Genomic DNA, 22,512 nt, shown 5'->3' with positions numbered 1-22,512 from the left:
AGCCACAAAAATGATTAAGGGAGTGGAACATCTTCCTTACGAGGAGAGACTGAGGGAGCTGGGGTTCATCAGCTTGGAGAGGAGGAGACTGAGAGGTGACCTCATTAATGTTTATAGATATGTGCAGGGTGAGTGCTGAGAGGCTGGAGCCAGGCTCTGCTCAGCGATGCCCAGGGACAGGACAAGGGGCAAGGGGTGGAAGCTGAGGCGTAGGAAGTTCCATGGAAAGATGAGGAAACATGTTTTCCCTGTGAGGGTGGCAGAACACTGGCACAGGCTGCCCAGGAGGGTTGTGGAGTCTCTCTCTCTGGAGATATTCAAAGCCCACCTGAATGCATTCCCATGTGATCTGGTATTGGTGATCCTGCTCTAGCAGGGGGGTTGGACTGGATGATCTTTCAAGCCCTTGACTGTGATTCTGTGACTACAGAAGTAACTAAAAGCAAGCATTCCAGTGCTTAGAGTGCCAACACATCACTCTGCTTAGCTAGTTACGGCCTTCTAGCCCTTTTTTCCCTCTGACAGGTTAACATATACTTTACTCACACTGAGGACTTGCTGGTCTGATTGACAAGGCAAGCTAAGTTTCAGTTTAAATACAATTGAATTACTCCCCTCCCTGTCCCTCAAAGACAAATGAACATCTGTCTAATTGAGACTGCCAAAGGCAGCCTTTTAAAGAGAGACCACAAAGCCCCCAGCCCTGGTTAAATCCAGATGGCAAATGAGTGTGTCAGAAGGTGGGGATGTGATGAAGCATGCCTCAAACAACTAGGAAAAACACCTGTAAGTTTACTAGAATAGAGAGGGAAGGCCTGAGTATGAATGTTATTTACAGCTGGGGGAAGGATACATTATATTACTCACCTTGTTGAACAGTCTGACCTATAAACCAGGAATGATATTCCTCATGAAAAGCTTTTACTTCAAACAGCTGCTGTGCACCACTGTTGAATAAGTAAAGGGTTGCTTCCCCTGTTGAAAAGAAATCTGGTTTGTGTTTGTAAGCTTTCACAAAAATCAAAAGAATATCCAATACATCTGAAGAATGTGCCTTATATACATACAGACACACAAACATACACACATTCTACATAAACTCACTACAAAGAAAGCTCAGACACAGAAAACTATTGTATGCAGATGTTCATTCACCAGCTCCATAAACCAAACTGAATTTGAACCAATAAATAAGATGTGTGAATAGCTCATCTTACAACACAAAGCCTTTGATCAAAACCCAAATCAAAATCACTAAAGAAATCAGCTTTTGTATGCACTGAAGGGGGAAGGTGGAAAACAAGAAGAATCCTTCTCTTTCTGTCCTGTTTGTCTCCAAGATACAAGACTCTGGCTTAGGGGAACAACCTTTTCAAACCTTCAAGTGCTAATGTAAAACAATGTTCTTTGGCACATCAAAATGGATTGCAAATGATTCAGTATGGGTAGACAAATAAGATGAAGAAGGAAGCTAGAGGATCTGCTTTGAAGTGCCCATCAGAATCTTGTCCATTTGGAAAGGGAAGCTTTGTTTCAGGCCACCCTGTAGCACAGTTCTGCCATGTCCCATTAGTGTTTCTGGGCTACAACGAAAGGGTGATGACTATGCTGTAAACAGGATTGCCACTTTCCACACCTAAACTGGGAAGCTGCCAGAACTCAAAGAGGGGCCACTAAAATTTGGTCAGCTGAGTCTGGGCAGGGCTGTGCCTGTCTTGGTTATGGATCCATCTTCAAGAGACAAGAGCAACTACAAGATGGCAGTCCTGCATAACCAGGTTCTCAGTCTGCAGAGGTCCCTAGGAGCAGAGGCAGGGCAGATAAAATGGGCAGACCCATCTCTTCCCTAAGGTCACTGATAATGCATTTTCTTCCCCTTTATCCAAATGGTTGAGCAGATTTTTAACCTCGCCTAAGGATGTAACTTCAGTTCTCTGATTATTTTTCTTTTGGGAAAGGGAGGAGTGAGTAGATGTAGAGGGGGAGCAGAGGTCTCAATCATTACTGTGTGCTACTCAGCAAGGGTCTGCACCCTATTTTGGTAAGCACCAGATGTCAAACTACTCACAGAAGTGCTCACTCAACAACATAAAACTCCTACCAGTGAGCACATTGGACAAATGTGGTGTTGAGCCACAGAATCTTGGGAAAGGGACTGTTCCTATTGTCAAACTCCAGCTCCTTAATGTATTTGCTTATGTTTAAAGGATAGTCACCACAGGGTCCCAACAGTGACCTTAGACAGAACGTCTTGGGGGATGGACAAAGAACCTAGGCAGATCTGCTCACAACTTTACCACTTCAATTAGTTGCTCAAGTGTTATGGTATGGTTATTCCCCTTCTTTCAGCTCAGCACTTTGGAAAATGCTTCTTGTGGTACTTACAAACTGCCAGCTGAACTCCAGTTTATAGCCTTTGTAAGGGATAGAAATTCTGTCCTTTTTACCTGTCTATAAAAAGGACCATGCATGCTTTTATTTAATAAAGTGGTTAGTGTGAATTCTATAATGTGCTGAGTCCTTCAGTGCATATTTATATGGTATCTGGCATCAACAATTCATCTGTTAGACTCAAAAGTAAGGAAAATACATTAATAGGGTGTTCTCAGTTCTTCCATTTTCAGACCTTATAATAGGCTACATAACTGAAAGTTTATGCAGCTCTATAAATAAGCTCCTGTAAATTCTTAGGGAACACACCCAAGCAATCATTGTACTTTTGGTTTTCCCCAGAAACCTCTCCCCAGGCTTCAGATTCTACGAGGTAAACAGATCTCTTCTGTCACAGAAAAAGGCAAGCACCAGCTGCACTTTTAAAAACATAACAGATTAGAAAGCTTTGCTGTGTTGTGACATGAAAAGATACCTGAAGAGTTGGGTTACAAACATATAGAAGCATGAGGGATGAATTTCCAAACAAAACCTATCTATGGAAATCAAATCTGTAGAAAACAAATCTACAGAAAACAAATTGACTAAGAAAAAGAAAAAAAACCCACAGCATGAACAACATTTTTCAAACAAAACATCTTAACCCTAACAAAGGGCAGAAGCCAAGGGCAGGAGATTGAACACATCCAAGTGCCGGGTTCTGCACATTGGCCACAGCAACTCCATGCAGTGCTGGGGTCAGAGTGGCTGGAGAGCAGCCAGGCAGAGAGGGACCTGGGGGTGATGGCTGATAGTAGGCTGAACATGAGCCTGCAGTGTGCCCAGGCAGCCAGGAGGGCCAATGGCATCCTGGCCTGCATCAGAACAGTGTGGCCAGCAGGAGCAGGGAGGTCATTCTGCCCCTGTACACTGCACTGGTTAGGGCACGCCTTGAGTCCTGTGTCCAGTTCTGGGCTCCTCAGTTTAGGAAGGATGTTGACTTGCTGGAGCGTGTCCAGAGAAGGGCAACAAAGTTGGTGAGGGGCTTGGAACACAGCCCTGTGAGGAGAGGCTGAGGGAGCTGGGGTTGCTTAGCCTGGAGAGGAGGAGACTCAGAGGAGACCTCATTGCTCTCTACAACTACCTTAAGGGAGGTTGCAGACAGGAGGGGGTTGGTCTCATCTCCCAGGCAATCAGCACCAGAACAAGAGGACACAGTCTCAGGCTGCACCAGGGGAGGTTTAGGCTGGAGGTTAGGAGGAAGTTTTACACAGAGAGAGTGATTGCCCATTAGAATGGGCTGCTCAGGGAGGTGGTGGAGTCACCATCACTGGAGGTGTTCAGGAGGAGACTTGACAGGGTGTTTGGTTGCATGGTTTAGTTGATTAGGTGGTGTTGGATGATAGGTTGGACACAATGATCTTGAAAGTCTCTTCCAACCTGGTCTCATCTTGTTCTCTTCTCTTCTCTTCTCTTCTCTTCTCTTCTCTTCTCTTCTCTTCTCTTCTCTTCTCTTCTCTTCTCTTCTCTTCTCTTCTCTTCTCTTCTCTTCTCTTCTCTTCTCTTCTCTTCTCTTCTCTTCTCGTCTCTTCTCTCTTCTCTTCTCTTCTCTTCTCTTCTCTTCTCTTCTCTTCTCTTCTCTTCTCTTCTCTTCTCTTCTCTTCTCTTCTCTTGTCTTCTCTTCTCTTCTCTTTTCTTTGCTTTTCTTCTCTTGGCTTACTGCACTTTTCTGTTGCAGTATCTCATACTCCAGTTTTCACATCACTCACGTAATAACAACATGTCCTTGTCAAAAGGAACAATCTAACCAGAGGAAAGTAACTGTAGGATGGTGGTGTCATTGTATTGCCTGTGCTTGCTGGCCTGCCCAATGCATTTTGAATTCACATATTAACAAGAAAAGAGACACCACTACTTGGACCAGGGAAGGAAGAAAATCAGATTTAAAAATGAGAAGAGACTCAAAAAGCTTGGTGAGTATAACTGAACCACTGCTGTTGATTTTATAGCATAACATGAATGCCATGAAGCCTGGATGTGAATTAGAAAAAAGCCCAGGCTCAACACCCAACACTAATGCACTTAAAACCAGCACTTAAATGCCACTCCTTTCTTGTGCTGCCAATATTCCTGTCCAATAAACACTTTGACCAATTAAAATCATACAACAAACCCTAAATGCACAGCACTAACTACCTGGCACCAGCAGCAGGATCTCTGGCACATTAAGACTTACACTATCATCGTTATTTCAGCTTGAAAAATATGACTATTTTGGAGGTGGAGGGAATGAAGCAGAACACTGACAGGGGCAGGTCACAGCCCCACAACTTGCCTGTGCTTGGGTTGCGCAGTTTGGTAAACAAAGGTTCGCTCTCAGGTGTTTTAGGCAGGTCGGTAGCAGCCTCTGTAGGGGGAGAGGAAAAAAGTTATGAACTTGTAAACTGAGAAGCAATTCATGCTCTGCAATGCTTCTTCAGGACACCTAGAATCAACAGGACTGACAGTAGCTGAAAACTCAAGTATCTTCTACCTAAAATTTATGTCTCAGCCCAAATTCATCCAATTTGACCAAGGAACCTAAAGGACGATTTCAGACTGCCTGGCACTCCCTCTCTGCCACAGAAAAGATATGGTTGGGATGATTTACATTCTGAAAACCACTTCCCTCTAGAAAGCCTCAGGCAAGTTTGACATCTCAGTTAAGCAAGATGAACTGTTGCCCTGATTAGTCATAAAGGCAATGAGAAGGCTTTGCTAAGTTGGGAAAGGTATCATGTGGACATTAAAAAGCTGCAAGTGTGAAGTATTTGTGAAACAGTGGTCCTCATGTGCAGGAATAGGGGGCAGTTGTTTTCTGAGTGGGTGTTACTTCCATGAAAAACATGCACACTTGTTTATCTGTTATTTATACTCTTGAAAAATAAAGAGTGCACTCAATGCTTCCCACAGGAAAAAGAGGCTGAAAGAATACAGCACCTCTGGCTTAAGCCTCTGACAGTTGTTTCTCTTTTCCCTGCCTTTATGCAAAGAAGACAAGAAGGCTTACACAAGAGCATGATGATTTCTGTGATTTGCTTTTTAAACACAACAAAACAAACCAGAAAGGCAACAGTTCCCACAAGGGTGCTGATTCAAGTCTGAAAAAGCCCCATCTATAAGGATCCTCAGTTAATTATGCTCTATGCAAGTTCTCTTTGTAGGGAAAGTCTAACTTTTATTTATGAAAACAACTTCCCACATCTGAGTGAAGAGCAACATGACAGCATCATCTTTCTTAGCTTGCACACTGCCAGTTCTGTCCCAATTCCTTTCACATAGGCATTCATCAGAGCAAGGATAATTACTAAAGCACTTCACATACATAAGCAGTATCCAGACCTCAGAGAATGGACTGACAGGGATCAGGCTGACTTTTGCATTATGGTGCTGCTGAGGAAAGCAGAGAAGAGCAGCAGCAGCAGCTTGCAGAGCTATTCTTCTGTTGGAAGAAACAGAAGTGCCACATTGTCCTTCCTCTTTCAGTAGCATCCAGCAGGTTTGCAGAGAAGAACATAGCACAGCTCTTTTCTATGGAAAACAGGGAAGTAGGAACTGACCAAAATAGCTGCTCTTGACTCTGGCTGACAGCCTGCCCCCAACACATCTGGAAAGAACAGGTGGACTTCTCACAGGCTGTTTACTGGAACCTCAGTGGCAAAAAAACCAATAGCCCCAAGTAATCCTCATCTTTCACATTCACTCATGGTTATTCACTTGTGTCACAAACACAAACTCCCCAGAGAAAGATCTAAACTGGGCTGTTTTAAGCAAGTGTGTTTCGTGAGAAGGTGCTGGAGGATGGTTCTTAGAGTGGGTCAGAGAATTTAGAGTAATTTTCTTACCCTGAATTTTTAGCTGAGTCTTCAGGTGGCTTGAAAAAGTGCTTTAGAATGTTTCAATCTAAGTTGAAGGGTTTTAATGGAAGAGCTCCACACTCGCTAGCCAGACTTGCTTCACGTGCTGCTACATGAACACACACGGCTGGGAAGCTACATTTGCCCTGGCAAAGGCAAACTTCACATCTCTAGAGCTGTGCATATTTCAGCTCTTGAGCAGGGTTTAACAGGAGTGTATTTTCTGTTACTTTTCACTTTTTACAACACTACAGTGATTAATGACAGTGAAAGCAACACACTGCATGTGTTTACTTTGACGTGCTTCACACGAACATGTTTAAAGATACACACTAAAGGGGAGCTTCACAATCTGAAACAAAAAGCAAAACAAAACACTAAACAAAATTAAACAAAAAAAACAAAGGAACTTTTTAGCTCTCAGTTGCTCTGCTTTTTTCATGCACAGATTTATGAACACTGGGAATAAGTCCAGCTGAGCCTTGCACTGCATCTTGTGCAACATGAACAATTAGGTGGATAGTCCTTCCTAATGCAGTTGTTTTTAAAGGAAGTTCACACCTTCAATCAGTTGGCATGTTATTTTCCTAACCTTCTAGTAACACACTTACACCTCCATGTAGGTGTAATAAACCCAAGGGATGCAGTGTGCCATCCCCTCCTCATCCTCTGCCTTTCTGACTCAGATAACTGCTCTCCCTACGCTATCCTAGGCTCAGCACCCACTGCTCTGCCCCTCCGTATACATAGCCTGGCTGTGCAGCTGCCTTGGCTCTCTCCTGTGTTAAAAGAAGCACAGCTCTGTCCATTTAGTTCTTTGATCCTCCCCAGGCTCTGTGAGGTTCATCCCAGGACAGTAACAAACTCATCCTAATGAACAGTCTGAGTTGCAGCCTTCAGTCCCAGTATCTCATGCCCAGAGAGGTGGTCAAGGCCCTATCCCTGGAGATACACAAGGTCAGGCTCGACAAGGCTATGAGCAACTCGATCTAGTGGAGAATGTCCCTGCTCACTCTAGTGGGGTTGGACTAGATGACCTTTGGAGGTCCCTTCTAACCCAAACCATTCTATGATGGGATCTGACTATAAATCACATTCTCCACACAGCTGCCACAGAAGATGGTTTACCAGAAGGGGAGCACACATGCACAAAGACACAAGAAAAGAAAGAGTGGGCAAAGGAAGTTGTTGTTTCATAGAATAGAATAGAATAGAATAGAATAGAATAGAATAGAATAGAATAGACCTTTGACCTTCAGTTTCCTCAAAATACAGGCAACATCTCTCCATTTCCAGGGGTATCTGAAACACATTTCTGTTGCAGATGTGCTCTACTAGATGTCAAGTTGGCAGACAGAGAGGCAACCAGGAGAATGCCTGCTTGGAAAACTGAGTGCAGTACTGATGTTGGTTTAGAGGTGAAGAAGGCTCTATTTATCGGAATTTAAACACTTCATGCCTAGGAAAATGCTGAGCAAGGGATTTTTGAAGTTAGATGTCCAAATCTAACTAGTGTGTGTTCTGGCCTTTAGCCAGGAAAGGTAATTGGATTTCTTTAATGTCATTACATTTATCAGTCCCTGTATTTGGGCAAGGATCTCTTACAGCAAAATAAATAAAGGCTTTTTAAAGAGCAGGACTGTAGCAATTTTTCTTGCAAATCTGAGTTAAACTAAGCCCTTTCAGTTTTTTTAAACTTGTTTTTTAAAGATTCACATCCAGATAAGAAATAATCTTAAAGAAAACAAGCAGACAAAATAGACATTATAGGAAGAGGGGTTTTTTTCTTAAATTCTAAAGCAAAACATCAGGGGATTGCCACTATGCTTACTACAACAGTTTCCACAGCTCAGCCCTGAGCTTGTTCATCTACAAGAAAAACAACTGAGGAGGGAAGACCTTTCTGACTAAATATTGTACTTTTTAATCAACTGTCTTGCAGCTGTTAAGCTGCAAGTTACACACAATTAGCACAGTTCAGCTTCCTAACAGATGTGCCAGTACAGCATGCTATGCTCATAGCACAACATTCACTCCAAGGATACAAAAAAACTGGCCACAGAAGGGCTTGATTAATCCCAAAGAGGCATCTCAAGAAGCAAGCCACTCTCTAAACTGCCAGGAAGACAGATGACTGGCACTTGCAGGAGGCAGTTGAATCCACCTAAAGCCTAAAACCACCTTTATCATTCCCTGCAAGTACTCCCTGAAGGGAGGTTGTAGCCAGGTGGGGGTTGGTCTCTTCTCCCAGGTAACCAGCACCAGAACAGAGGACACAGTCTCAAGCTGTGCCAGGGGAGGTTTAGGCTGGATGTTAGGAAGAAATTCTTCCCAGCAAGAGAGATTGGCCATTGGAATGTGCTGCCCAGGGAGGTGGTGGAGTCACCATCCCTGGAGGTGTTTAAGAAGAGCCTGGATGAGGCACTTGCTGCCATGGTTGAGTTGATTAGATGGTGTTGGGTGATAGGTTGGACTTGATGATCTCTAAGGTCTTTTCCAACCTCGTTAATTCTATTCCATTCTATCCTTTCTATCCTATCCTATCCTATCCTATCCTATCCTATCCTATCCTATCCTATCCTATCCTATCCTATCCCTAGTCTATTTCTAATTCTATTCTATTCTAATTTCTATTCTCTTTCTATTCTCTTTCTACTCTATTCTATATGTCTTTATGTCCATTGCATTTACAGATGTCTCCAGCAATGCATAACGAATCCAGATGCAGTACTGCTACAGCTATAGCAGAGGAGGAAGTTCTGAGGTGAGCACAGTGCAGGACAATTAAATGCCAATACTGGGCTGGTAAGTATGCCTACTTTGCTTAAGTTACAGTCTACTCTTCATTCACTACTAACCAAATCACACAAAATCCATCTGAAAATGTGAGTGATATATACATCAGTTGCACTGAAGTCTACATGGAACCTCAGAATCCTGAAGCTGAGTTAAAGAAACTATCAAAGCTTAAACAAAGCTTTCCATTACAGCAAAGGAAAAAAGCCTGTCAGATTCTGTGTAGGTTCAGACATATGGCCAGGCAAATTCTATAAAACACATAAACAAAACTAAGTGAAAATGAACTAGCTATCAGAGGATTTCTGACAATTATTTCTTCTACAACACACAGATATAGAATAGAATAGAGTAGAATAGAATAAACCAGATTGGAAGAGACCTTCAAGATCATTGTGTCCAACCTATCATCCAGCACTACCTAATCAACTAAACCATGCAACCAAGTACCTCATCCAGTCTCCTCCTGAACACCTCCAGTGATGGTGACTCCACCACCTCCCTGGGCAGCACATTCCAATGGGCAATCACTCTCTCTGTGTAGAACTTCTTCCTAACATCCAGCTTAAACCTCCCCTGGTGCAGCTTGAGACTGTGTCCTCTTGTTCTGCTGCTGGTTGCCTGGTAGAAGAGACCAACCTTTGCCTGTCTACAACCTCCTTTCAGGTAGTTGTAGAGAGCGGTAAGGTCACCCCTGAATCTCCCCTTCTCCAGGCTAAGCAACCAAAATGTCTTCCACAACACACAGATATGAGGCACTAATGAATTTGGCTATTACAAAAACTGTGCCAGCTTGCACAGTAACATGAATAAATTGGAAAAAGAACATAAAACTCCCACCAAGATCTATGAAATTGTTATGGATGATGCAAGGTCTATTCAGCTCTAAAAAAGAAAACCCCAAACCCTTACAGAGCACTATATTTCACAGACTAATATCAAGTTATATGGAATTCCCATGCAAAAAGCTGTCAGCCAAGCAGGCAAAAAAGCTGTAAATATCTGTCAATTGCGTAAGGGGAAAAAGCCCTCCGAGAGCCCCAATTTCCCTCCCGCCACCGCCCCGCGAGCCCCAGGATTATTTGAAAGTCTGGAAATATAAAGATTTCATTTAAAAACAGATATTAAACTCTGAGTCAGCTACACAAGTCTTTTCCATTCCCTCCTTGACTTCTAACCATGCATGAAAGGTGTGTCGGATGGAGACATTATGAGGAAGCCCATTAAAGGGGCATTTTATGGAAGGCTTTAAACTACGTAACCAAAGGGTGCAGATATGTCAGATTTTAATAACTGTTTTATTTATGTTATTTTTAGAAGCTGTCAACCCTGAAGTAAATGGGGTTGAATTCACTGCCTGCCTCCTCTCTCCTGGAAAAAAAGCACCCAGTGAAAATGAATCAGTCCAGTACTTCATACCTCCCAAACTCCTGACCACTTTCAAGCTACAAGGTAATCCACTGTTACCATAATGGATACATCCTGGTATGCACAGACTGAAGATGGCTTCACAAACAGTTTCAAATGACCAAAGCCATTGAAATGTGCAGTTCTGAGGTCCCCCAACTCTGATCCCCTACTTGTTGCAGATCTCTGCTACTTTCTTTCCATCAAAACTGGCAATTGTGTGGCCACGCAGCGCATTAGCTCAGCTCACTGCTCCAGCCCAGAAATAACCAGGCACAGAAAAAAGCAGCACTGATTTTCACCTGGATGAGAAAGCTGTAGTCACCATATGGTTACATGATCACTGGAGCTCAGGGACAGAATCCATGGCAGGAGCAGATGGCACAGAATACAGCCTACTCTATATATGACACTGGGGTATTTGACTAGTGTAAACTTAGCAGAAAACTAGATTGTATGTGACTTTATAGAGGTGAGAAAGCAAGGGATGAGCCACAGGACTACATTATTACTTCTTTGGCTCATGATACCCTCAGGGGAGTACTAAATGGAACAGGGCTCGATTTACCTCTGCAAACAGCTTTTTTTGCAGGTGCTTACACATAAAATATGGCTTTGCACTGGAAGGCACTTGATTTGGGGAAATTTCTTCTTAGTTGTTACTCAGTTATCTTAATCCAAAGTTATCTCACCACCTTACCCTCTTCTTTATTGTACCTAGTACTAGCATGAGAGAGGCGACTTTTGCTGTGCCTGTTGTAAAAGATGTAACAGCTATCAGTTTGGTAATCAGAGCACTTATTATTTGGTGCCCCAAGGAAATCACATTTAATGTGACATAATTTACACCCCTTAAAGTTTTTCTGGCTCCCACTCCACCTGAACAACCCTGTAATAAAAAACAGTATCTAAAAATGGTACTGTTTTCTATCTTGAGCAAAAAGTTACATGGAAATACTAAGGTGGTTTGAGTGGTCTTTTGCTTCTTCATACTCTGATGCAATACAGCTCAACATTAAGATTTGTGCCTGAGAGCATCTTTTGGCTTCCCCTTATGTTGGCACAGCTAACTTCTTGGGCCAAAAAACATGTTCATGGACTCACTGGCAGAGGTGGACAGTACTAATTCATCTGTTACTCAACTCTAGACACTAGACAGACCTTGTAGAGGTTTTAGCCAAATGAAGAAGAGGCCACTCTTGGAAAGTTCAGGAACAGGTTATCACTGGAAAGGATAAAAACTTCAGACTTCTCAATATTTATAGGGTCAACACTGGTGCAGCTGTATTACTGGCTGAATCAGCCCTATTCCAACGTGCAGAGAGGCCTAAGTTGGCATAAGTTGGTCTCTTCCAAGCCAGATGGCAGAAAGCAGAAGTAGGAGATGGTGTTACACATTAAAACATCACTTTTTAGTTATTTTATGTGCTATGCTTCCTTCTGGCTCCTTAGCTTGCCAGTTCTATCTGCTTTATACACAGTTGAGCTCAGTATGCCTTTTAAGAGGCGACATATAAGAAACGGTGCAAATTACCTGCAGGCAAAAGGCTTTGTTCAGGAGATGGAAATGCCAATTTAGGGGGAAGTTAAGTAAAATATGGCCAGGGAGTGCATACTTCTAAAATAAGGCTATTCTCATTCACCTTATTAAAAAGGTATATAAATATGTGCACATATTTTATGTAACCCTCCTAATGCTTTAGGTCAGATGTTAGAAAACATTCATATCTGCTTATTGTACACATTATTTCCAAGGTCTTTATCTAAGCTGTGTGGAAATATTAATGTTCAAGTATCCTACTCAATTTTCACATTCATTACAGCTTCTGAATCAAGCTCCTTAACAGCCCAGCAATGTGGTCTATTTTATAGCAGATAAATTGAACTGGTTTTTTAAAACACTGAGTAGAATGATGTATGGAAGTGTTCAGTGCAAGGCATGAGAGTAGAAAACAACCAACCAACCAACCAACTCACCCTGCCCATTCCATATTTTAAAGCATTTTACTTTTTAAAGATTTTATTTTGTGCACCAAGTACCCCACAGCTTCTTTTGCTATGGCATCTTCTCTCAATATGACCCAAAATCTTTTGAGTCAAATGCTTCCTCTTTTGTTGCATGGAGCCAAAAAGTTCCTTATTCTCATCTGAAAGAAGGCAGGATTAATTTACTGTGTGCTGATGCCCTATGGTTTGGCATCACAGTCCATTTATTCCTGCCTCCATCTGACTTCTGGCATATATGAGATTTGCTCAACCACCCTGCCAAGTCTACTGTGAAACTGCTCCTTTTATTTTTAAATCAGCAATACCTAAAAATAAGATTGTTAAATTTTCCTCCCCCTCTGCAATCCTCCCAGTGCTACTCACATGGCAGTTCTTACAAAAAACAATCAAAAGCTCATCTATTTACTGTTTTAACAGAAGACTGGGGCGGGGGGGGGGGGAAGCAGTCAACCAAACTTGTCTAGCTGAGAAAAATAAAGGTTGAAAATAATTTTCAGGCTGCAGCTACCCTCTGACTTCTTTTCCTCACACAAACGCAGCACAAACTAAACACAGCAGTCTTAACTTTAGGCGTAGAGTTGAACGCTAGACACAGAAAACTGCCTCCCATTCCTGACCTCTTTGCTAAAACCTGTGAAGGACATAAATAGCTACAGCTCTGACATAACACCTATTCCTGAAGAAGTGCACTGAAAAGAGACTGCCCTTCACACCCATCCTGCTAAGCAGCTAGCGGGATGTCGGTTGCTACTGGTAAGAGCAGTTTGAAGCCATTACATAAGAATGTTTGTTTGGTACACAGAGCCCAGCTCAGATCTGTATCACACACAGTGTGACTTTGCTGCAGTATTTGAGTATCTGAGTATTTCCAGAGCCCTGCCCTGAGCATCTTACAATCAGATGGGGGTCTCAGTATTTTTGTGTCTCTAAGATAATTTCTAGCTCTTGTGATTTTCAGAGAAAACACTGAAGAAGGTAGTCTCATGGGCCCAATTCACAAAGCAAGAAGAAATGTGCTCTAGGCATGCAAAAAGAACAAAAAAGTCTCATTGGTTCAGGTGGTAAGATTTAAAAAAGTCCACATGAACACCCAGAAACAGAGACAGAATGTCCTCTACTAAAGTACAGAATCAGCAACTTTCTAGCTGTGAGATGGGCATGTTCTAATCCCCAGGAGCTACTTCTCTTCCCTTGTACCTGTTCAGTAGCCAGATCAATAACACAGGAAGCCTGTATTATAGTATCATAGTATCAGTCAGGGCTGGAAGGGACCACAAGGATCAGCTAGTTCCAAGCCCCCTGCCATGGGCAGGGACACCCCACACTAGATCAGGCTGGCCAGAGCCTCATCCAGCCTGGGCTTAAACACCTCCAAGGACAGGGCCCCAACCACCTCCCTGGACAACCCATGCCAGGGCTTCACCACTCTCATGGGGAAGAACTTCCTCCTCACCTCCAGCCTCAATCTCCCCACCTCCAGCTTCATTCCATTCCCCCTAGTCCTATCACTCCCTGAGATCCTGAGCAGTCCCTCCCCAGCCTTCTTGTAGGCCCCCTTCAGATACTGGAAGGCCACAATGAGGTCACCTTGGAGCCTTCTCTTCTCCAGACTGAACAGCCCCAACTCCTTCAGTCTGTCCTCACAGGAGAGGTGCTCCAGCCCTCTGCTCATCCTCATGGCCCTTCTCTGGACACCCTCCAGCACCTCCAGATCCCTCTCGTAATAGGGGCTCCAGAGTATAGGATACTCTACATTCTCAAGGGTAAAGAGGGGCTCAGATACGCAGGGAACATAACATCCCTGGGATCCAACTGCATTCCCAATGATCCATCTACTCTAAGAACTGCAGAAAAGCACAACCTGGAAAGCCGGCCACCCACCGACGAGGCTCACGTGGGTCCTTCAGGACTTATTAGCACTTTGGTGTCTCTGTACCAAGATTCCTCCAGAACTCCAGTTCTGAGAGGCCTTCTTAACGATCAGCATCAACCACCCGGCACAAAGTCAGTTCAGATTCAGATTTTCAGCCAAGCTAATAAAACCCCTGGAACATGGAGCACAGCACAGAAACACCCAAGTGGATCTGCACAGAGCCAGATTGGGTCCATCAGGACTTATTAGCTCAGACGCTATCTGAAAGCAGCTGCACTGCAAAGCTAGTCCTGGAAACAGCAGAGAGATGTTAACATGGCACAGCACTTGAACTAATAAACTGTTAGTGCAGAGCTGAGTCTGCTCTAGGCCAAATCTGGTGCCTGTATATCCACAGCACTGGATATCTGCAACTGAAGAAACTACCCAAAGAACTGACTCTATTTCGAGTCCAGCATGCACAGCTCCACTTCTGCCCACACGATCCAGAGTTCTGCCCTCGTGACCTCCTTCCACACGATCAAATCCTCCATCTACCCTCTCCCTCTTTGTTCATCATTTTCTCTCTTGACTGTTTACATCCATTTCTCAACCTTCTTCTGAACACCCATGATAATGCTGCACAATATAGCCTTTGAGGAGTGACTGACATGGTTATTACTCATCCTCATCCTACCTTCTCTAGCAGGTCAGCACTTCCTAACTTTTCTATTCCTCCTGATTTCTGGCGTTACCCTTTGTCATGTCTCTGGTGTCTCAATCCCTAATGCAGGAACAATTATGCTTGTAAAACCAAAACAAAAAGGCGATTGTACTGCCATATAAAAGCATCTCACATCCTTGGGAAAAACAAAAAGAAACAGGAGAAACACTATCACAAGAGCTCTCACCAGGACAGGGGTAGGTTATTATTACTAAAGAGAAAATGTGTCATCTGATCTAGAAGCTGCTCACCAGACAGCCCAGGTATCACTGTCTGAGGTTCTCCTTTCCCCCTCCTACTCAGACTTCCCTTGTGTAACTCTCCATGCCAAACAGCCTGAGTGCCTTGGTGTGGCAAAGGCCTGGTGAGAGAAAAGGCTGTCATTAGGCAGCTGCTAACAATGAGGAAAGAAGGTCACAGGAAAGAATGCCATAGAAAAGAATGAGGGTATGCGAGGCCCCACTGCAATGAAGCACAGGGTGACTGGCTGCCTGATTGAACACCTACTCTGCCTCTCAGCTCAGAGGATTCTGCTCCCCCTTCCCACTTTCACAAACCTCTATAGTCCATGTAAAATACCTGCTGGGCTGTGTGGTTTGTATCTCTGTCCTATGATGTGTAGGCATGAGATGGTCACTAAGAATCCAAGTGTTACAGTATGAAATACAGCGACAGTTAACCGCCTGCAACAGCAAGTGAGGGAGTCTGGCCCTCTGTAGAACAGTTCCCAGAGTGCTGGGGTAACACAGGGCACCAAAAACCCAACCCCTCCAACTGCATTACAAAGCTGGAGAGGGGCTTGGAACACAGGCCCTATGAGGAGAGACTAAGGGAGCTGGGGTTGCTTAGCCTGGAGAAGAGGAGACTCAAGGGTGACCGTATCACTCTCTACAACTACCTCAAGGGAGGTTGTAGACAGGCAGAGGTTGGTCTCTTCACCCAGGCAACCAGCACCAGAACAAGAGGACACAGTCTCAGGCTGCACCAGGGGAGGTTTAGGCTGGAGGTTAGGAGGAAGTTTTACACAGAGAGAGTGATTGCCCATTGGAATGGGCTGCCTGAGGAGGTGGTGGAGTCACCATCCCTGGAGGTGTTCAGGAGGAGACTTGATGGGGTGCTTGGTTGCATGGTTTAGTTGATTAGGTGGTGTTGGATGATAGGTTGGACACGATGATCTTGAAGGTCTCTTCCAACCTGGTTTATTCTATTCTATTCTATTCTATTCTATTCTATTCTATTCTATTCTATTCTATTCTATTCTACTCTACTCTACTCTACTCTACTCTACTTCTGAGCCATAGTTGTGGCTTCAAGAACAAACACGGGCAGGTCTAGCTGACAAACTCCTTGTTTCTGAGCTGTTTCCAGAACACTGAAATCAATATAAAAATTAAGAAACCAGAAACAACATTGAAATTTCTCTCCTCAGTCATCAAACATGCTTTGGACAGCAGAACAGCAATGTGTACTATATAAATGTGTACTGAAATGGGGAAATTAGTAATAATTTTACAGCCTTCAACAGTAAAGCTGTCAAGTGTACTCTGTTAGAGACAGTGTTGCAGACATCAACCTGGTGTTCTAAGTTGCTGAAGTCAGAAGTGAGGCTCTTTCTTATGGTTCTCTTAGTTGATTCCACATGTCACATAAGCAACAAAACCATAGTCAGAAACCTGTGCAAAATCAGACAGACCCCTGAAATGACATAACCAAGGCAGAACTAAGGAACCAGAGTAAGATGTGCATCATTGTTCAGAACTCCAGTCATATCCTTGCCTTGGAATGGAATGGAATGGAATGAAATGGAATGGAATGGAACAGACCAGACCATGTTGGAAAAGACCTTCAAGATCGTAGAGTCAAACCATCTAATCAACTAAACCATGGCACCAAATGCCTCATCCAGTCTCTTCTTAAACACCTCCAGGGATGGTGACTCCACCACCTATCTGGGCAGCACATTCCAATGGCCAATCTCTCTTGCTGGGAAGAATTTCTTCCTAACATCCAGCCGAAACCTCCTCTGGCACAGCCTGAGACTGTGTCCTCTTCTTCTGGTGCTGCTTGCGTGGGAGAAGAGACCAACCCCCACCTGGCTACAACCTCCCTTCAGGGAGTTGGAGAGAGCAAGAAGGTCTCCCCTGAGCCTCCTCTTCTGCAGGCTAAGCAACCCCAGCTCCCTCAGCCTCTCCTCACAGGGCTGTGCTCCAGACCCCTCCCCAGCTTTGTTGCCCTTCTCTGGACACCTTCCAGCATCTCAACATCTTTCCTAAACTGAGGGGCCCAGAACTGGACACAGGACTCAAGGTGTGGCCTAACCAGTGCTGAGCACAGGGCACAATGACTTCCCTGCTCCTGCTGGCCACACTGTTCCTGATGCAGGCCAGGATGCCATTGGCCTCCTTGTCCACCTGGGCACACTGCTAGCTCGTGTTGAGCCTACACTCAACCAGCACCCCCAGGTCCCTTTCTGCCTGGCTGCTCTCCAGCCACTCTGACCCCAGCCTGTAGCTCTGCATGGGGTTGTTGTGGCTAATGTGTAGAACCTGGCACTTGGATGTGTTCAATCTCCTGTCCTTGGACTCTGCCCATCTGTCCAGCCTGTCAAGGTACCTCTGCAGAGCTCTCCTACCCTCTAACAGATCAACTCCTGCCCCCAGCTTGGTGTCATCTGCAAATTTACTGATGATGGACTCAATCCCCTTGTCCAGATCATCAATAAAGATATTGAAGAGGATGGGGCCCAGCTCTGATCCCTGGGGGACACCACTAATGCCTGGCTGCCAGCTGGCTGTGGCACCATTCACCACCACTCTCTGGGCTTGGCCCTCCAGCCGGTTCCCAACCCTTGTTGTATGAAGCTGCTGTTGAACCTCTAACAGTCTGAATGAGTGAAAGATACTGATACTCAAAGCAAGGTTCAGTTCTCATTGTTTTATTTCTATACTTCTGACAGACCACATTCTTTTTTAGACTAAGATATCTAGCCTCTCTGCAGCACTAGTCACCAAGTCCATCCACACAAGCACTTTCAGGATGTCACAATGACAGCAGGATCAATGGCATTTATCCAAGTGAAGAAGGGGATTAGGTTGTGTATGATGGTGTACATGATTAACAAGCTGGAGGCAGACTACCCAGGTGAGTAGTTCAAACTAGAAAGCACTTGAAACTGGGAGCTTAGAAAGTGCCTTTATTACAAGAAAAGTTTGGGAGCTTCGTGCATAACATCAAAACACACCTTGCTCCTTCCACCCACTTGTGCACAGGATTATGGCCACAGATAAATGAAGATATACGGACTGTTTGCACCTGGAACTTGCTAACAAATGGCATTAAACTCACATCCAGAGCCAGATCTAGTAATCAGGTCTGCCTACCACAAATTCTGCTAAATGGCTGAAGAACTTCAGAGATCCATTCAGCAAAGCAGCTAAGAAATGGAAAACTTTAAACATATATATATACATGTACCATTAAAGGATCATTTCTGAACTATGACTAGCAAGCCTCACCAGCTGTGGAGCTCTGAAATTATCAGCCACATTGTTTTTTTTCAAGCCACTACGTGCTTTGAGATTCTGCTGAGACTTTAATAAACTTTCTTACAGGTCTGGAGTACTATATAAATTTTGTCAGAGCCGTGCTGGCACAATTGGTAATGCAAACTGGCTTCATGGAAGTTACAAGCTCTGGCTCCAATCCTGCAAGCACTTACTGAAGAATTTAACTCCCTGCACAGAACCAACTCCTCATGCATAAGTTAAGCATGTTTGTAAATATTTGCACAGTATGGACATCTGTTGGCACAGCCAGACATCTCAGACAAGCTTCAGCTTTAAATCCTAGTCTGCAGAGTTAATATTAAAGGAATTCCTCACTTATAAATTCCTTTCTTAGGCATCAAGCATGTCAGGTACCAAAGGGTGGAATTTAAAAGTTAAAGCCAGAGGAAGCAAGGAATCAGCAAACCCATAACAACTGGTTCTGTTTTTCAGGTAACCAGAGAATCCTGGATTCTTAGGGATGCATGCCTCAAGAATGAGTTGCTGCTTTCTTCTCAGCCTTTGCTGAACTAAGTTCTTGCTGTGGCATTTATAGCATTTCTTACATCATCACAGACACAAAGCTCCTAAAATGACTCCAAAGAGCTCCTCCTTTACTGTCAGGTTTGGTTGAAATTTAACACCCAAAACTTTTGTGTAGGGCAAGAAATAAGCCCCTAGGGCTTGGAAGGGACTTCCAGAGATCATCCAGTCCAAGCCCCTGCCAGAACAGGCTCAGGCAGGACAGGTCATACAGTACAAAGCTGCCTCACAGGCAATTGCTTTAGTTGCATTTCCTTAGGAAATCAAACTGGGGAAAAAAAGCACTTATAAAATGCCTCCTTCCTCTCAGTGCCCTGCAGTCTGAGCACAGCCTGGTTTACATACCCTCCTTAGCAAAGAAACCCTTTTGTGATCTGTAAAAGTTTAAGACCTGGTACTAGGCAGAAATAGATCTGAAGAGGAAAAGGCATCTTCCCGTTTGTTCAGCGCTAAATGAGCTGAGAAACTAAGCCTGCAGTGAGGAACTAAGCCTACAGTGTTTTAAAGCCTTGCATACATTGCATCTGAGCAGCTGCCATGTGGAGCTTTGCTTCTTGAGCCTCCAGAGGTGAAGAGCCGAGATCTCACTCGGGCTTAGAAATTAAGCTTTCCAAAGAATCTGTTTTAAAGCTGAGGCTTAGGGAACGAAACCAACCAGGGGTCCTGGAAAGGAGATGGGGGGAGGGGTGGTGCTCTGTTGGGCCTTATGTAAAGGCTGTGTCTCGAAACGTCCTTAGTACACCAGGGCTGAGCCTGGCTGCACAAAGCAGCCCAGAGATCCGCTCAGCCCTCGGCGGAAGGCACTGGCCTCCTGCCCCAGCGACGCCCGGCCTCGCCGCGATGCGGGCGGGTACCGCCAGAGCCAGCCGGCGGGGCGCGGTGGAGAACGAAAGATTGGCGCTGCGGCAGAGCCTGTCCCGCCTCGAAGCCCCGCGGGGTTACCTGGTGCAATGAGCACCCACTGGCCAGGGTGCGCGCCCGCGGGCCGCTGCTTCGCGCCGTGCATGCTCCGTACGCCGCGGCCGCTACCCGCGCTCTCGCCGCCGCTTCCGCCGCCACAACATGGCGGCCGGGGCGGAGCCGCACAGGGCGGAAGGGCAGGCGGGAAGGGGCGCCGCGCTCTGCTACCCGCCCAGCGCTCCCGCGCCCCGGGGCCCCGCGCGTGGCGGCAGGACGGCGCCACCCCGCGGGTGGGAGAAGGGGGGGAGGGTGGTCGCAGGGTACCGAGATGGCTGGGGCTGCGCTGCCGCTTGCGTTCCTTTCCCCCTTCTACTTGCAGGGAATGGCACGGGCCGTTGCAGGCGCGACAGAGCGCGGCAAAGCCTGGCTTCTCGCCCTGCCATTCCGCCAGTGGGCTGCGGGGGCATCCGCAGAAGGATAAGCGGGCTGCTTTTCCACACACATCTTCACCCCCACCAGCATCCCGAGGGCTGGCGGGCTAGGGCTTCCTTTTAACCCTGCCTCATCGTGGTGGCCGGGGGGTGATCGTTTCTGAGGGGTTTGTGGCGGTCTCTGGGGCGGCCATAGCGCAGCAATGACTGCCACTGCCCCGTCGCCACCAACCTGTGGCAGGGGGCTGAAAGCTTTGTCTTGAGGGAGGCACAGCTTCGGTGAAGTGCCACGGGTGTGAACCTAACGGCAGAAACGCGGGGCCACGGCGGTGATGGAGTGGATGTGGACATCTGATGTGGGGAAAGGCCAAAATCTGGGGCTCTGCAGCCTGATGTGAGGCAGGCGCGGGGACGAATCTCTTCTCAGTGTTGCCAAATGACAAAGGGTGCAGACTGAAATGCAGGGAATTCTATTGAAACAGAAGAAAACTCCCATGTCTTTAGTGCGAGGTGGAGTAGATGATCCTGAAAGCATGTGGCGTTTCCATGCGTGGCTGTGTTAAAGACCCAGAGGGACGTCGCTCTGGACGCCTGCAGTACCCTGCGCAGCCCTGGGTGGGATGCTGGACTGGATCTCCAGAGACACCTGCCAGCGTGGTTCCCCCAAGGCTGCACATGAGCAGAGAGAGCCCTTTCATAACAGTGATGCTCCCCAGTGATACACGATCCTGTTAAGTAGATGCTGTACCTACAGATTGCACCAAGCAGCCATGGTCACAAAATAAGGACCCACACACTTGTACATGTGTGCTTAAACTTAGCTTTCACCAGCACAAGAGTGAGTTGGTGGCCCTCAGCCCAGTGACTTAGGAGACTAAAATCTGACCAAAAGTATTAAAATATGCATGTCAATTGTAAATCCCAGGGATCTGAAACAAATATTTAGCCTGGAGAAGAGGAGGTTCAGGGGAGACCTTATTGCTCTCTACAACTACCTGAAGGGAGGTTGTGGCCAGGAGGGGGTTGGTCTCTTCTCCCAGGCACCCATCACCAGAACAAGAGGACACAGTCTCAAGCTGTGCCAGGGGAAGTTTAGGCTGGAGGTGAGGAGAACATTTTTCACAGAGAGAGTTGTTAGCCATTGGAATGTGCTGCCCAGGGAGGTGGTGGAGTCACCATCCGTGGAGGTGTTCAGAGGGGATTGGACGTGGCACTTGGTGCCATGATCTAGTAGTCGTGAGGTCTTGGGTGACAGATTGGACTTGATACATAGAATACATGGAATAAAGCAGGTTGGAAGAGACCTTCAAGATCATCGTGTCCAACCCATCAACCAATCCAACACCACCCAAACAACTAACCCACGGCACCAAGCACCCCATCAAGACTTCTCCTGAAAACCTCCAGTGATCTCTGAGGTCTTTTCCAACCTTATTGATTCTATGAAATATTAAAAACACAGTAACATCTCAGTCCTAAACCAAGAACAAACTATGCCCCAAAACAAGAACTAACCAATGCTGACATATGTAAAACAGCTGAGTTGATATAAGGCTGGAAAAAAAAAACCACCCATAGTTTTAGCTTATACGCTCATAACTCTTAAGATTACATTAATCTAAATTTTGTCTTATTTTCATTTTCCTGATTTTCCCCCTGCTTAAAGTAGACCAAGATCTAAGTGCCAAAGACCACACCATATGTTTTGAAGAAGTCCCCACTGAAATCACTTGCATTCAAAGCAATTGCAATTTGCTGTAGCATGTGTCTGGATTGCAACATTCACTAATGGATCTTGTAAAACCCTCTTCAGTACTTGTGTTAGCATAAGAGAGAAAGAGGCTCCCAACTGAGGCTGAGGGAGCTGGGGTTGCTTAGCCTGGAGAAGAGGAGGCTCAGGGGAGACCTCATTGCTCTCTACAACTACCTGAAGGGAGGTTGTAGCCAGGTGGGGGTTGGTCTCTTCTCCCAGGCAACCAGCACCAGAACAAGAGGACACAGTCTCAAGCTGCACCAGGGGAAGTTTAGTCTGGAGTGAGGA

The 22,512-nt window shown here is 45.4% G+C and overlaps 1 protein-coding gene across 1 annotated transcript in view; it reads right to left on the bottom strand.

Annotated features, from left to right (window-relative positions):
* Nucleotides 1–20,243, bottom strand: part of RNASEH2B (ribonuclease H2 subunit B) — a 45,621-nt gene extending 25,378 nt beyond the window's left edge. The window contains exons 1-3 of the mRNA XM_054163129.1: nt 20,083–20,243; nt 4,706–4,777; nt 868–975 (exon numbers count right to left, since the gene is read on the bottom strand). Of these exons, the coding sequence (XP_054019104.1) occupies nt 868–975; nt 4,706–4,777; nt 20,083–20,146 (244 nt within the window). The 5' untranslated portion in view covers nt 20,147–20,243. The remainder of the gene's footprint in view (nt 1–867; nt 976–4,705; nt 4,778–20,082) is intronic.
* Nucleotides 20,244–22,512: the final 2,269 nt, after the last annotated feature.

The sequence above is a fragment of the Dryobates pubescens genome, chromosome 7 (genome assembly GCF_014839835.1).
Source record: "Dryobates pubescens isolate bDryPub1 chromosome 7, bDryPub1.pri, whole genome shotgun sequence".
Lineage (NCBI taxonomy): Eukaryota > Metazoa > Chordata > Aves > Piciformes > Picidae > Dryobates > Dryobates pubescens.
This window is presented reverse-complemented; position numbering and strand designations above follow the sequence as displayed.